Consider the following 17,373-nt stretch of genomic DNA (forward strand, 5'->3'; position numbering starts at 1 on the left):
GCAAGACCGGGTATGCATTATACTAATAATGTAAAGTAGATGCCAAAAAAATTTAAAACAATCATGCCTGTTTTTTCTAGACATATATAAGAAAAAAGGTCATTATTTATTTGACCTGCATTGGTGATCAAAAGAATTTTTTTCATACAAGTCACAAAATAACCACCTCACTTAAAACAGTACTTTTATACTGTGATTTCTTGGTAGCTTTGTTGAAGAAGAAAACACAAAGAAACTACCCAGGTCCTTTTTCACCCTTAAGTCATAATATATGGGAATACATGGAAACAAGTGTAATGTACTCCTTAAAGTAAGGCAGGTAATCCGGATCAGCATGTTTGGCAAATCACTGCTCAAATCAAGCTCTGTTGAGGAGAATCTGGATCAGGATAGGCAGCATCAGCTCAGAAACTTTGCTGAGTCTGAACAGAGACAGTAGGAGGTTTCCCACCTGTTTTCAAGAACTATTTCCAAAGCCTTCAGGGCTGTAGCTCATTTTTGTGAGGGACTGATGGAATCTTTCTCAGAATCACAATATGTTATCTTGCTTTGCCTCTATTCCATGCTGACCTAGACTTTTCTAAACACAACAGGAGTCAAATGAGCCAGTCTTTGGAAATACCCAAGTGTTGGTTAGTTAAGGACACTTAATTTCCTCTGGGGCCAGGCACTGGTCTCCTGAAGAGCAACAGAGCCCAGTTAAAGCTGAGGGAAGGGCCTCCATGGTCACTGTCATAGAGTCTGCAGTAAATTTGACCACTATAGGCAATGTCTTTGATGGTAGGGGATGGGGGTCAGAGTTGCAAACCTTCCACAGAAATACAATAGATTTTAGAGGAAAGTTATGGAAAGCAACTGTTAGCTCACTGATTTTAAGGTTTCCAGGCAAATGAACTTTACAAAGAAAAAATTAACCAATGCAGCAATGCTTCCATGAATGAATCTGAACTGTAGGTTCCTTCTCTGTTTATACAGCATGTTTGAATAAAGAGAGGGGAACATCAATTTCCATTTTTTAATTACAGTACTGCTGTATACAAGCCCTCGTTAACAAGGCTATCAGTCTCACTTCATTATTTACAGGGCTACCCAGTTAAAAAATGCTTTGCTTTTTTACTTGTTCATTACAAGCTTGACCTGCATTGGTGATCAAAAGAAATTTTTTCATACAAATAAAAATTATTCCCCAGCCTCCCAGTAGGTGATATACACATATAAAATAAAGAGATATTTCTAGAGATTTTTTAGTGACTCCACTCATTTGAGGACTTAATGAAAACTTTTGCTGTATGGCCAACAGCCTATACATTCAATTGTAATTCAAAACCTTGTAAGCAAGATGTTTATTCAGACTGGTGCCTGTATGCAAGACCTGCATGAACAGCTCAAGGAATTACCATCATTTGTTGAAAGCAAAAGAAAAAATCCCTCAGCATTTCCTTTACTGTTGCTCCTCAGAAGAGAAGTAATAATATGGCACAATTCACATACTCTACTAGACTTCACAAAGCCTCTGCAAGTCCAAACATAACTACAGCACATGCATGACTGGGAAGAAGGAGAGGAGAGAAGGAAAAGAGGAATAAGGAACATCATTGTATCATTTATCAATGTTCTTTGAGACCATTTCACAAAAAAAAACCACTTAGGTGCTTCTTGAGGGAATACACAGGGAGCCAATTTACCGAGTCTAGAACCATACAAGGTAAAATGTCCTTCTAAAGACTCTCTAGACCTCTTATCAGAAGGGAAACCACATTCTTATCCAAAATTTCAAAAGTGTAAAAAAAAAAGGGGTTTTTTCATAGTTGTAAAAATCCCCCCACAAACAAGTAAATCAGAATACCTGCATTTAGAAGAGTTTTCAGACATCAACAGCACAGGGCAAGCCCCTTGTATGCTTTTGGTGGATGCATTCAGGTGTGATTGATCCGGCTCTGCCCCTTAAGGACTCTTCCTTTCTTCAGACTGAAAAGCTGTACAGGCTTAGGGACCCTGTTGATCACTGTTGACATACTTCAAAACATTCATATTTTGTTAGAATATTTTCCAACTACAGCCACCAATTTTTGCTGTAGCTTTATTTAAAATAAATAAGTGCTTTTGAACCATGGGAAATTCACCTGCTCAGAGGGGTACAGCATTCAGAAGGATTCCCCCTTCATTGAGATGTAGCAAAAAGTTGGAAGCATATGAAAGCAAAGGTTTGTAATAGAAGGAAACTCTGCAAACTTCAATATCCCATACATGGCAGACTGCTGGTAAACAAACAGCAAAGAAGGTGACAGGAGAACCAAGGCCATCAAATAAATGACTGGCAGGAATTACAGCCCAACCTCACAGTCTTGCAGTTTCCTTTTCCAGTCACTAAACCACATGCCTAGGTTTGGGTCTAGCAAAAGTTTAATACTAACACCTCAAATGCACTTACTGCATTTTAGGATGGGAAGATCTAACACATGTTTCTGGATCTTGCATAAGCAGTGTTCTAGAAGGCAAGTTGCTGCTTGTGAGGACATGCCACCTGCACTGGGAGATGAACTGCTCCTGATGCTGCACAAACGTACTGGCAGAGCTTTAGATGTTAATCCAGAGCTAACAGGACCTGGCTGAAGAAATTAAGGAATCAATGTGGGAAGAGATTTTGTTTCAATTAAAGGTACACCTTGTTTGCATCAGTCCTTGGAAGAAGTCATGCTGTGCCTCTGGCAAACTGTGAAAGCATAGGGCAGCTCCCAAAGCTAAGAAGCTTAGCACTGGTGGAATTACCTGGGTGAAAGCATCTTCTTCCACTGAAGATAAGTACATGCATTTTAGCTAGTGGTCTGCTGCACCCTGAAATTGAGGGACTGGTTTACCAAAGCTCATGATACTTACTATAAGTATCCCTGAGGCCCAATTCACCAGACATCACGGACTTCACTCAGGCACACAAGCCCAGCCCAAGACACCTCTGCTCCCAGACTCTACACATTGCCCAGGAACACAGCCAGGTACAAGCAAGACAGTGTTTGCAGCTGGGCTAATACATGAAACAGAACCTCCTTCTAAGCCAGTGAGGAGAGATCCTTACCTAGCCATGCTGGGGAGCACCCCAGAAATCTCCCATCGCACTCCACAGGGCAAGAGCAGCCACACTGCCCAGCTGTGCTCACCTCCTTGGCAGCTCAGAGCTCCCCCCGTGCACAAACGATGGGGATTTTGTGTCAATGTCAAGGACAGACACAGGAAAAAAAAATAACTCTGATTTTTTTAATATGAGACTGCTGTCAGTACCACGAGAGAATGACAAATCTTTCCTTGCTGAGGTGGCAGAGCACAATTTTAATTATTTTTCGAATAAATACAATGCTTATATTTATGTTTTGCTGATTTAATAATTTGAGAAATGTTTACATAGCCATTAAAGTTATTTTTTCAAGGTACATAAGAACATTCTATAAAAATTCTTTAAATAAAACATTCAAAAACACATTATTAGATCTTTGAAATGCCACAGATCTTATTATATTTTATAATGCAAAAAGGTTAGTAGCACAGCTATTTCGTTACTCTTTCCAATTGCATACGTTCCTTTAAACGTTTAATTTTGATATTTTTTTCCCCTTGGAAGATATTAATTTTATCTTTGAAGCCAATGGACTTGAATAAAGGCAATACAGAATGATAATCAATTCTGTTTCATTATATTCACATATAAAGTGTTTATCACTGGAGAGTGATTTAGACTTTTATGTATGTTCATGCTTAAAACAATAAAAATAAAACCAAACTGCACATATCAAGTTTGACATTTTAAGTAGCTTCTAGACATCACTTTCCTTTCTTCCAACCCCCCAACACACTTTCAAAATCCTGTGGTGATTTCAAGCGCATCAATTTTTGGTTCCTCTGTCTGCTACATCTTCTCGCCCCAGTTTTGTGAAGACTGATTAGAAAGGAAGTCGTTAATGCTCTGAGCTTCTAAAAAAGAGTCCAGGATAATACAAGACCATAAACCAAGTACTCAGACAGCAGAAGTCACTACTGAGAACATTGGTTATTAAGTCCCATTTTCTTCTCATGTGGATACCTGAGACATCCTCAAAATTTCCCGAGACTTTTGCAAAAGACATGAGGGGGTAATTATACCCTTATTTATAGTGATTTTACATTTTTGATGATGTTGTTCGTTGCTTGTTTCAATGGAAGTAGCAATTATGTAATATATAGTCTGTCATCTATTTCCATACAGATTTCTTAAACTCTTCTGACCATGAAGAGAGGAGCTGTGTCTGACAGGCTTTGATTTGCAGGACCAAAGCCTATACCCATCATACTGGATGGCAAGAAGGGAACAAAACTAACCTTTGGGGCATCAATACTTTTCAGTTTCATGTGCAAACCAATATGGTTCTTCCAAATCCAGACCAAATCAGTGAACTTCTATTTTTTGTCCACCACTGTGAGACTCTATACTCCTGCTTCTTCATGAGCCACAATAAGAAGGAACAGAGTATTGATCCCCTGCAGCCTGTGAGGATGCTCACTCTGCTGGATTTTCCCCTGAGCTTTTGCTAGGGCACTGCTAAATACATAATATTTATTTTATATACCTATTTATAAACTTGATGCTAGAAGCAGGATTAAGATCTCTCATTAAAATACCTATACCCAAAATTTTGGTAAATCCCAATTAAATTCAGCATATTTGCTCTGTTGTAGCTGGGCTTAAATAAAATTTTGCCCAAATGGAAAAGCAACCATTGTACACACAATTGGGAGTGAGCCTGAATTTCTGTTACATTTCTTACCACCCCACTCTGTTATATTATCAGTAGGTCTCTGCCTGTAGTGATGAAATGGTATTTAGGTCAATGTGTTCTTTGTTAATTGTATTAGCCATGTGCCTAAGACTTAGGCTTCCTCTTTTCCCAGCACTGCCTCTGGCTATTAACATGTGGTCTTTAAATATATTTCACTCTTAACTGTGTACTTAATCCATCAGGTGAGATGGATAGAGTCTGTTTTAGACGGACTAAGATGATCAGTAGAATGCTAGTTACAAAATTCACATGGGTGGAGAGATCCCTTTTTATATAGAAACACAAGCCATTTTATATGCTACTTTTTATACCGAGTCTCCAAAAATTGAGGAGAGAATTACATTTGTGTTCTGTGTATCAGGTCTAATTGTATTCAGAACACTTTTTTTTTTTTTTTATTTCTGCAACATATTTTGGAATCTTATTTTGTAATTTGGATCATTTTCCCTTGGGAAAAAAAAATACAATATTGGCTTTTATCTTCCAATGAGTTTTTTTGCTTTTGTTTAAATCACATTTTATTAGCATAATTTTTCCTCACATGATAGCAAAGATAGAACAGAATTGTGTTCAAACACACATGTATATACCTCCTGAAGCAGATTCATCAAATGGAAAACTGCTTCTGGCTTGGAAACAGAAAATTTCTGTACTAGCAGTATGGCAAAGTCCAGCAGAAGGAGCTGTATTACTTTAACTAGGAGCATCAAAATCAGAAGACCTTTGAGAGATCTATATTCAGATGTAAAGAGAAATGCCTTCTCCCTGTTTATTTACTGAGTATCATTGGATTCTACACACTAGCCAAAATCCAGCCAGCCAGCTGATAAAGAATTATTGAATTCCAACACCAGCAGAGACTAGAAGTTTCCCTTAGCTAAGCTAAAGTCTTGCATTTAACTTTTTTTCCCAAAGACATTCACTACCTTTTGAGCAGGAAATAAATATCCTGAAACTATTTGCTAACTGTTCAGCTTTGAAAGATAACATGTGTTCTGAAAGCCTCAAGATTAGGGCTCTGTAAAATACTTGTCAGAGGACCCCGGTCCCTTCCCTTGGGCTGTGCCCATCACCGCTGAGTCCAGGTAGTTGTGGGGTAGCGTTCCAGGAGCGCATTCCTCAGCTGGGCTGTGTGGATCTTGTCTCTGGTCTCTACAGTGCAGATGACCTGGAAAAAGAATTAGGACCATTCCTGATGCATGGCAGCAATCTCAGACAAAGGCATTTCCAACTTAATCCTAAAATACAGTCATAAAAACAAAACAATCAGTTCAACATAAAACCTCTGGACCTCACATCTCCTGTCTATGCAGGTAAGAAAACTGACATTGCAGATATCTGGGGCTCATCCAGTCCTTCTGCGTGGTCATAAAACCTTCCAAAAGCCCTACTTTATTGCCTTCAAAGTTTAAAGAAGACAGGCTGATCCTCTGCTGGCTCCTGGGCAAGAATGCTTGTCTGCTCTTGGCCTCACTGAAGTCATCTGTTAGTAGCTTCTCTTTTCTGTTCCCTGGGGTATGTACGTGGCACTGCTGCCACCTCACCACCTCTGACTCTTACCTCACCACATTTCCATATTTCTAGGAAGTATTTGTTCCAGTGCCTCCATCCTTCAAGCTTTTTGTATTCTCCTCCTCCTCGTCTCACTCATGGAGTTATTCTCCTGTACTTTTTAATCTTTTCAATGTTTTGACTAGTTTCATCTCCTCATGCACCTTCTTGCTTTATTCTGATTTTTGTTTGCTTACTGCATCACCTCTAGTTTTCTGTTACGGGTGTTCTGCTGCTAAATCAAACTAATCTCAGGCAAAACTAATCTTGAAAGTTTATTTAATTCTTCACTTGCCTCCACAAATACTGTTGACAATCCTGTCATGCAGCCACTGAAGATAATAACTTCAATGTCATTTTTTCAATTCTTCTATAATCTCTCTTTTCTACATACTCACATCTCTGCCACATCACTTGAAAATCTGGGCACTACCAAAGATGCGGCACCAATGTGAAGGTGCAGAAGGAAAATTATACCTCACAATTTTAGACTGCTAACTTCCATCACAGCTGGTCCTACTGGAATTATCACTGATGTTGAAAGTACCACGTGGTAAAAAAGACCTCACAGAAACATGGAAATCTAGCAAGGAAAGATCCAAGATGAGTCATGGTGCAAGTACAGAGAGTTCATTATAACAGGCAAATCTACTGAGAATAGAGAAACGACTGATGGTGGGCTGCTAGAGACAGATGCCCTGTATAATGCTGCTGTCAGAGCTGCATCCTTTTCAGAAAGTAACAAGGCAAAAACCGAAATTTTGTCTAATCAAACGGATTTCTAAATAAGAACTTTGTGAATTCATGTTTCCTGGAACGATCTTAAAATAACAATAAATCTTTAGCAAAACCGTTGAATGAAAGGATAGAGCACTAACACTCCAGGTTGTTCTAAACAGCCATGAGCTCACTTAATTAGAAAATTGGCTACAGCTTCTTAAATATCCATCATGAAATAAGCCACATTTCTGATCTGGTCTTGTAATTCTTTGCCTCTTGTGCTGAACATAGTTCTATTCTTTTGGTTCTTTGGAATGCAAATTGGATGCTAATTTCTTCCTCCTCCAAAAAAAGTGGGATTTAGTCTCAAGAGAAGGACAGGCATAGAGGACAATTAATAATGAGGGAAGATGAGAGAACACGAAGATCGGGAAAAATATCTAAAGGCACCGATGTACCAATACCCATTATCCACTCCCTGGTTCACATAAAATCCCTAAAGCTTTGCAACCATATCTTCAAGAGCACACACTCATCTCTCATGGAGTCTGTAATTAAAAAAAGCAACATTTTCCCTCTGCCAAAGCAATCATGCCTGCTTTGTCCTGAGTAAATCAATTGCTGCTCTTGGAACCAGTCTGAACTTGCCAGGTTCAACCTTGAATGTCTGGCAGCAAGCAGTTGCTCTGCACTGGGTGCCAGCGTGGGAAGGCATTTTGATTTATAGAACTAACTATCCTCTCTGCCCTTTCCTTTCTGCTAATGATTGAAGCCAGATAGCCTTGGCTAAATCAGAGTCAGAGACCTTGTAAACAGTTTGGATAAATACTGTCCTTTTGTTCTGTGCATGCATTGCATCCAACATGTGATCTGGGAGATAATACCTTGTAGTTTATCATAAAGTAGTAACAGCAAGAGCAGTGACAACAAACAACTCCAGAAATTTACCCGATTTTTCACACTTGTCAAATTGAGGAACAGAGAACATTTGCTCACAGCAGGAGGGAAGAGAGAATCACACTCTACCTCACAGCAGCTACAGATCTCAACAGCAAGGAAGGCAAGAATTTATTTTCTTGCTCAGATTAAGCCAATTTACACTGCAGTTTTATTTTCACAGAACTGCTCTCTCTTACCTGCTTCACCTGGGACGTATAATTTACATGAGTGACCAACAGGGCAATCCTCATATTCATGGGGAGGTATATGAGTTTATATCTATCTAGGATAAAGAGTCACCCAGGTACTACTTGCTACAGGAGGTTGTCTGTCTGTTGACAAGCTGAGTAAGGGCTCCAAAGCGCTCTTATTTAAGAACAAATGACAAAACCTATTGCCTGAGGTTTCTTGTACTCCAGGCAAGATAACCTATGACAACTAGAGAAAAAATTACTTTAAAATTCACTTTTACTTCAAACTCAGTAGCCCTCAGAACTATACATGGGATTTTTGATCCTGCAGAGCCCTTATTGGCTGCAGGGTCACCTATGCACAGTAGACCTTTCTTTCCTGTGTATCAAAAAATCCCACAAAACCAACAACAGAGTACATTTTATGCATTTCTCTCCCATATATTATATCCCTGCTGGATTAAATAAATAAATATAAAATTGTCTGGTCCAGTAAGACCACTAAAATAACCAACCAGATGGTTCTTGTACTGTATTTAGAGTTCCACTCTCTGTGTCAGGTAATCTGAAGATTGATTCCAGCCTAAGGGTTTAGGTAGCCTGATGGATTTTTTTGTAGCAAGCCTACAAGTAGTTGAAGACAGAAGAGACTTCACTGAATATTGATGGCTTGTGGGTTTTATTTAATGACCAGGAATAATTGAGAGAGTAGGACAAAGGCAAAAAAAAAAAGATAAAGCAAAAAATTGATCACAAGTTATTACTGTGCAACACCAAAGTCCAGATGTATAAATTCACATACTTATAGGAATTAAATTGATTTCACAGAGAGGAAAGTTCATAACTTCACAAGGGGAAGAAATGTAAAGGTAGATCCTAACTAGCTAGTGCAGTTCTTTATGTCTTTGACTCATCCTTTGAACCTTAATTTCTTCAGTCCTAGACACCATATTCATCATCTTTTTCTAAGATGTTGTTGTTGGAGAATTCACATAACTTAATATTCATGATACACCACATTTAGCAATATTATAGGTTTGTTTGAATGAAAATCACTGGAGTTAGGAATGAAAACTTTATTTATATAGGCTAGTTTCAGTTTTATATTTAAAGCAAGGGGTTTAATTTCTATTCGAAAAAATTAGCAACTGGGCAATTTTCTGATTTATTCAGTAAACACCCAGTGTAGGTTACTGAACATTACAGATTATTTGGGAACAGCACTTCAGTTTATGGTTTGGGGATCAGCTGCCAGATAGTCCCCAAGGTCAGAGCGATGGAACGCTTGAGAAAGAATGTAACAGCTGTCACTTGGTTGTGCAACCTGAGCCCTTATCTTTTGGCATATTGGTGCAGTGGGGTTGGTGAGCAGGAGCACGAACGAGCGACTGACACATTACGTAAATCAGATAATAATCCAACAGGTCTGCTCTTACCTTCCCCAGAGCAGGGTTCTAATTTCTACAACTAGGGCAGGATATTCTGTACCTTGTTTAGTCTGCTCTGGAATGCCATTAAAGACCATGACCGAATTCTTTTGGAGGCCTCAGAAGAAATGCATTGTTGAACTTCCCACTCCAAGTGTCTCCATTTCGTAGTTGGGGAAGTGAAGCATGGAAACACAGCCTTGCCCAGGGTCATGCAGGAAATGCTTTAGGAATGATAGCATTCTTCTCATAGCTGTACAGCTGCCTGCTCCTCTGTATTTGCTTCTCAGGGCAAAAACATGGAATATGTTGGCAACTGGGGACTCTAGCCCAAAATACTCCCCTCCAGCCTTTTACAAAATACAAGTTGGCCCAAAGGAATTTACTCAAATTGACCAGAGCAGACTAAAATAATTTACTGAGTTCTGGCCTGAGGTGAATAAACTATGTGGAAAGAAAAGGTATTACACCACACAGAGCAAGCCAGGAACTCCAGCACCACTGGGATAATGAGCAGTGTTACTGAAAAGGCAACATTTGATTTATGAATTAGAATTTTCTTGCCCAGTCAGAGGGAGGAGTGATGTGATGGATCTTCTTTTTACAACTAATCTCTTCTGAGTTATTTAAAGCCATGGCAGAGTGATGCTCCCTAGAGGTTTGAAGTGAACAGACCAGACAAGCCCACAGCATGAGACAGAAGGGAGGTCAGAGGGAGCACTGCCACCAAAGCTGCTCCACAAAGCTCCTGGGGCACTTCAAGACCCTGCAGGCCTTCACTGCTCTGTTCCAGGATGCTCCTGTACCTGCCGGTCTGATTACACTACAGTTTCTGTGGTGAGAAGGAGACTTTTCTAGAAAATTGATGAGCTCAAAGATATTTTATTTCAACTGGGTTGCCTGAATCCAAAAATGAGACACCCCTTAAGCAGGCAAGATGCTGATCTACAGCAGAGCCTCGCATGGCTTCATAGCAAAGACTGTCCTTACCTCATTAAGGTGTTTATTGATTTTTCTCATTGACTTCTCTCTGAGTCAATAATAATAATATGAAATTAAACGAATTGAAAACGTTATAAAGAGGTTTACAGATGGAAGCAATTGTCCCAATTTAATCTGAGGAATATTACTGATAGAGAATAGAGAAAGTTCTCAGAGGCAAGTTGTAGCTTCCTCCCATGAACTGGGAGGTCCTTTAGACCTCTGCATCCAGTTAACTGGTGACACTAGCTGATTTTTTTCATTAGCTCTGATTTTTATTTGTGTCTAGATATTCCCAGTCATCTAACCTGCTTCAATAGCTATAAAACATGAAGCCTACCAGATTGATTATTTATATGATTTGCTAAGAGTTATCTATTTCAATATAGGGACTTTGAAAGTAATTTCCTAACTGCTCAGGTAAGAGTGAAGTAGGGTGTAGTCCTCTGAAAGAAAGAAATCCACCACAAGTCACAACGGAAGAGAATCTAAACTGGAGGAATGAGCAGGTAGAATCCTACAGAAACTCTCATATTGTTCCAAAGAACATGACCAGCTGATCCCACTGTATAAGGCACTTCATTAAGAATCAGTTTAATCTAATATAGCCATATTCCTTCCTTTTTTTTAAATAAAAAAATCTCTTATTTTTGCCAGTAAAACATTTCAAAAGTTATTTTTCCAGAAGTGCAATTTGAACATAAAGTTTCATTTGGAAAGTCCTTACTCCTCTATGAAGACAGACTATCAGCAAGGATCTTCCCACAGAGTGTTCCAAGCATGAATTAGATGAATAAACACTAACTGAGAAAGGCATTTCATTAGAATGAAAAACAAACAAACAAACAAACAAAAAACCAGCAGCTCTATCTTCCTGATAAGCAGTGACTAGAAGCCAAGTTTCTCTTCTTTGGAAATGAAGGGGTAAATCTAAAAAAATTATTAAATACTGAGATGACAATCTTGACAGGACTGATTTAGTGCTTCGAATAAGCAACTACACTTACTGCTCTGTTCTGTCAAACACTTTATCTATATCCACAGTCAAAAGTATGCATTAAAGTTAGAATGGAGTGGATATAGCTGTAATGCCTTATTATTACCACCAGTTCAATATATGGTCATTTTGATTCTTGGTTCAGATTTTAATGCATGCTTAATTTTATGTGCTGAGATTTACACTGATAAAAATGCTAAAGTTCATTTCAGGTTTGCTTTAGTAGCAAATGTTTAAAATGCTTTGATGACACAGGGCTTTGGCTCTTAGAAACAACAAAGAAAAAAGCAAAACCTCCCTCATGTGTATTAGCTTTACTATGAAAATAAGTATTTTTTTCTGTGTCTGGTTAGAGCAAATTCATTTTGATGCTGAAAGATAAATCCTGTATTTTGTCCTTTTTGATTACACTTGTTTTAGTTTTCAAAGAAAAGCCTTCCAGTTCACTAGGTGTCACCAGATGAAGCTGCCTCCAAAGGCACTGAGGTCTGTACATTTGTGTCACTACTTTGTTCTTCACATCTGATTATCCAATAGCCTCTCCCAGACTGATTAAAAGACATCATGCAAATCCAACATCCAATTAAAATATTCAGGAACGCAAATTCCTCCCTTTCACCCTTCTGTAGTACAACACTTAGATTCTCGAAGTGGACAATCAGTGAAAGCACATTGTATTTAAAGGGCAGAGAATAGCACATGGCACTGTTTTCATTCAGGGCCTGTATTTACTACATGTTCTGATACAGTTGCCTCGTTGGGAGAGGCTGCAAGAGCAATGGAAAATTGTTCTAACATTCTCAGTTGAAAACCAAGACAGTGGATGTCATTTATTTTACTTAGTAGCAGTAACAAAAACTACAAGCCTCACTTCAAAAAAATTGCACTGACAACTTTAGAAGAGTTACAGGGTTTGTTGAAACTCACCTTGAGTGAAAAGGGTTTTCAGAGCTAAGTCAGTCACTCACTCAGAGGGATTTATCTACCCCTGCAGTGTCATGCTATCCCCAAGTTACCCAAAGCTGTAAGCTGGCCTGTCATTATGGCATACTGGGGAAAAATGAAGTTTTAGTCCCAGACACTTGAGAGAACTGATGATATCATGTTCTGAAAAATGTTCATGAACTTTATTGTACTCTTGTTAAAGTGAAATTTAATCTACCTCTTCTTTATATCCGCAAGTGAAAATATAGAACAGGTTTCTGTATCCAGGCAGGAAATTAGATATAAAGGCCAAAATCGAAGAACTAGCTTACTCAATAGCATTACTGCATCTCAGCTATGAGACTGTTTAGCAAAGATCCTTAATTTGACTTGTGGTTTCACAAACTGAGTCAGGTTGGACTTGGACAGGGGTAGCATGAAATCAGTAGGACCACACCTTTGCCAAACCAGTTGAAGTAAGAGATATGCCATGAGAAAAATGGTCCTTTTAAGAGATGTCGTGTTAACACCTCTTCACTGTTACTATATCCAACACTCAACAAAGGAATAATTATTTTGCTCTGTGCTCTTTGTGGATAAGGAATAAAACTGAGGCCCTAGCTAAAAATGAGGGTTCCTTAAGAGTAAGGGTGTTCTCCACATCTCTGAGGCGAACACCTCAGACAATTACAGCAGCCTACATAGCTGGCTCTTCAGGTTCTGGACGGATGCTGCAGGTTGCTCACCACCTCTGGCACACTGCCACACCAGCAAGGAGGGTTTGCAAGAGAGACATTGCAATACAACAGCTGGAGTATTTCACCCAGGGTGTTGCAACAGCAGGTAAAACTGGTCCTGTGTTCTTTACATGCCTGCTAAGTGTTTGGCAGGGTGCTGTATAACATAGAAGAAACTGTCTCTCACACTGCTCGCCAAATCACTGTGCACACTGTATGAGACTCCTTCAACATAGCATAAAGAGACATAGGAAAACAGAGTAAACTAGGGGAGGCCAGTACTACTAAAGAAACTGAAATTGCATCTCATCTTACCTCAACAGTGAAGAGCTCAGACGTCACAAATGTGCGTTCTTGTTTGATATCCAAAACTCTAGATCAAATAAAGGACAAATTAGAGATCACAACAATCCCCTGTCACTGCAAAATAGCTTCTGTAAGTGTTTAGACAGCAACTGTCTTTGCTTCTTTCTGAATTAGACACAATTCAATGCTACAAAGGTGCTTTCAGGTCAGAACAAAAATGAAGGAAATAAAACCTTTCTGAAATATAACAAGAAAAAAACTTTGATTAATTAGTTACTTACACACTTGCCTTCAGAGACATTTAGAAAGGTTTCCAAACCTTTAATAATCTTTGTGGTATTCTGTGATTATATTTCCCTACTACTAATCTGATTTACCTTGCTTCTTCCCGAGCCAAAATTTCCAGTAGCTTTGACATGTCTCCTGGGCAGTCAGAAATCACAAGGGAAAATCTGCACACCGTGTTGTCAAGGGTCAGGGCACGAGCTATGCACTGTTGCAGCAAATGTAATTCCAGGTTTCCACTGCATATAACAACTGCCACTCTGAAAACAGAGAGAAAAATAGGAGTTTTGATTAGCACTTGTCTGTAAAGGAACCATAAATCACAGACACTGTATTCAATATCAGCTTAAGGTCTGCTAGAACCTACCACAACAAATATGTATTATAAGTCAGAGGGGCTGCTGGTGCTCAGTATCATCTGTGAGCAGGCAGGGGGAGCCTAGAAACTGGCTACATTAGTTGGTCTGAAATGTTTTCATTTTGCATTTCCTGAAGATCTGACATTTGCTAGAGGTAATTAGCTGGAGAATTCTAGGTCTGTTTCAAGTTTTGAAGTCTGACATAATTTTTCCCTGGAAGTTCTAAGTTTTGGCCTCTTAATGATCAGACAACATATATGTCAAGGCTTTCCGTACCCACTAATTAAATCCACTTCAACTTGAAAAATGAGTGCAGAAATGTTTGAAGAGCAAATGAAGAGCCACATAGTCAGTCCACGATAATCTCTCTCTGCAGAGTCAAACCTGACCTCTTTAAAACCGAATCTTTGCATTTTCCCTTTTATTTTAGCTGTACTGAACTGGAATGCACTGCTGCTCTGTGTGTACTCTGTCAGCCTCTTCTGAAGAATTGCCTCAGCAGTATTTTAGTGTACCATGCTGTGCACTGGAAATTTTGTCTTGAGGGCATGTATGTTTAAATACATTCTGGACTATGTCCTGAGACAAGGCTCAATCCACTTAAGTGCTGAATCCTTAAGCTGAGAGGCAAGGCAGCACTTACCCACATGTTCAACACCAAGCACAAGGATAATCCCTCTGACTATGCGGACAGTTCTCATGACTGGAAGGTAGATGCCACTGGGTGACTGCAGAAGATAGCCTAGCTCCTGTCTCACCACAGACAGGGCTGGTTTTCACAAGTGGAATGGGAGGAGGCAACAGGCTGACAAGAGCAGGTTACTGTCCTGGCAGGAGCAGCCGTGCCTCATGGAGCTGTGTGTAACTGCCTTTCCTCCAGCCATTTGAAAATAGAGGAAAACTACAAGATTTTTCAGGTCTCCTGGCTGACATTTGTCTTCTTCAGCATAGTCTTATGACCTGTGACTGATCTATTCAGCCTGAAGTATGCACCACTGACAAGCCCATTGCCAGATCAGGGGCAGGAACTGCCTTGTCACTCATAGAACAAGTAGCTTTTCACCATTTCCTGGGACCAAAGTGCTCAGCCCCATGCTTCTGCCATGGTTCCCTGTTTGAAACAGCTGCTGTACCTTTTACCCTTCAACTCAGGCAGTTTCCCTGCCACCAATGCTGCAAGTCCAATGGCTCCTTCTGCATCAACCGTGGCTCGCTCATACTCCAGCAATCTCAGCATGGAAATGAGGATGTCCTCCTCCCTGAAAGCAGGAAAGTTGTGTCAAAACAAATCAAAAGAGCTACCAAAATCAGAAGATAATACATTTATGTGTAACTAGGTACCTTCCATTTTCCCAGGTACCTATGACCTCAAGGTAGCATTACAGAACACTGTGCTGCTGGGGGTGAATGTACATCTCAGAATCATTATTAACTGAAAGACAGGATGGGTTTTTTTACTATAAATATTAACTGAATTCTAGTAGTAAGTATATTCCACAAACTTGGCCTTTCTGTGAAGATTTAAAAGAGTTTTGCCAAGGGCTGCCTTCAAGTGTTGTAGAACACAACAAGGACAAGTTTTACACCCAGAGCATGGCCAGGTACTGGCAGCAGGTGAAGTGTTGGCCAAAGGGCCAGTCTGGACAATGCTTTTAGCATATCATTTAGTTTTAGGTAATCCTGCGAGGAGCAGGGAGTTGGATTTGATGATCCTTCATGGGTATCTTCCAGTATGAGATATTCAATGATTCTGTGATATGTGGGTTTGGATTCAATGTCTTCAGTGCCCCTCTTGAAATGAAAGGCACCCCATCCCCATGTTCTCACAGTGTATGCAAGGTGGCATGTCCTGCCAACCTGCTCTCCATCGCCCAAGCAGAACCACCATACCCTGGTGGTACACTGCATTTTTCATATACAACAATGTTCATCTAATGCTATTCATTTCACTGTTTTTCTTCACCTACCTCACAGCAACAACTTTATCCACAAGTTTCCCAGTCAGCTGCAAAGAATTGCTGCCAAAGCAAACTCCACTCACATCTGCAGATTTCAAAAGAAAAAACTATGAAGCTGGCTGCTTTAGACATATTCAACATTTTTTGGAGTCCTGGCTGGTTTGTGCCCTTAATGAATGCAGCACACTGCTGTTAGATGACCTTAAGTTGCTTGATTTTTTTTTCATATGACAAAAATTCGCTTGGTAATGAAAGACTAAATCTTACAGGAAGATTTTGCCATTTTGGATCCCTCCAAGAAAATTCTGATACTTCGCTGGCTCTGTTGCACTGTGAGAGTGACCCTGCAGCCCAATGCTTTTCACTGTTCAATGAGGCTTGAAGGAGAGAAGACCCAAGCACGGCACTGGGCTTGTTAGCTACAGCAGGACAGTTAGCAAAGGGGTGCAGACACAGGCAGAGCTTACCAAGACGGATAAGAAGTTTTTTATAAAATTCCCATTTAACCCAGAACTTCCAGGGATTTGAACATCAGGTAAACAGAATGTTCTTAAGTTGCTTAACAGTTGAGATTTTTTTTGAGCAAATGATGTGGAAAAAACTGTGTCATTTATAAACACTGTTGTTCTGAGAACAGCGCTGTGTGTCTAAATATTTAAGCACTCCATTTTCCTGCCTTTTCACAACTCAATCTTTTGCACAAGAGCTTTCTCATTGATTTCACTGTTTTAGATACTGCTTGTGAGCACAATGGTCAGACAAATACTCTCATATTTCTAAGTGTTCGTGTGCACTGGAAATAGCATTGTACTCCAGGGAGGTGGTGGGGAAACTGTGGCAGAAGTTGCTCTCATAGTTTGAACTAAATTCTGAGTTTTCAGAGATTTCTCTTAAAATATGTTTGAACTGAAGGAGAAAATAATAAAGTTGAAGAAATCTATTACAACCTTTATTTTACCTCCAAAAGAATAACACATTTTCTCACCTCCATAAAAGTGATGATTGTTGCAGGCCTGGTCTTCAGCTGGGTGGCCAGCCTTTAGGGAATGTTGCAATACAGGGAAACTTTCAGATTCAACCCCCTGAGGAAGACAAGTATTGTCACTTTTTTATTGAACCGGTTATAATAGAGGTCACCAACAAAGTAGACACCAAAACCTACAGAAAGTTTCCTCTTCAAATTAACAATTAAT

The 17,373-nt window shown here is 39.6% G+C and overlaps 1 protein-coding gene across 4 annotated transcripts in view; it reads right to left on the minus strand.

The window, feature by feature from the left end:
- Positions 1-3,295: 3,295 nt before the first annotated feature.
- Positions 3,296-17,373, minus strand: part of LOC135417906 (L-threonine ammonia-lyase-like) — a 33,615-nt gene continuing 19,537 nt past the window's right edge. For all 4 annotated transcript variants that reach the window (XM_064662553.1, XM_064662552.1, XM_064662555.1 and 1 more), the window contains 6 exons: positions 17,166-17,262; positions 16,190-16,265; positions 15,356-15,481; positions 13,956-14,123; positions 13,588-13,645; positions 3,296-5,973 (listed from right to left, as the gene is read on the minus strand). In XM_064662553.1, the coding sequence (XP_064518623.1) occupies positions 5,875-5,973; positions 13,588-13,645; positions 13,956-14,123; positions 15,356-15,481; positions 16,190-16,265; positions 17,166-17,262 (624 nt within the window). In that variant the 3' untranslated portion in view covers positions 3,296-5,874. The remainder of the gene's footprint in view (positions 5,974-13,587; positions 13,646-13,955; positions 14,124-15,355; positions 15,482-16,189; positions 16,266-17,165; positions 17,263-17,373) is intronic.

Source organism: Pseudopipra pipra, chromosome 8 (genome assembly GCF_036250125.1).
Source record: "Pseudopipra pipra isolate bDixPip1 chromosome 8, bDixPip1.hap1, whole genome shotgun sequence".
NCBI classification, from domain to species: Eukaryota; Metazoa; Chordata; class Aves; order Passeriformes; family Pipridae; genus Pseudopipra; species Pseudopipra pipra.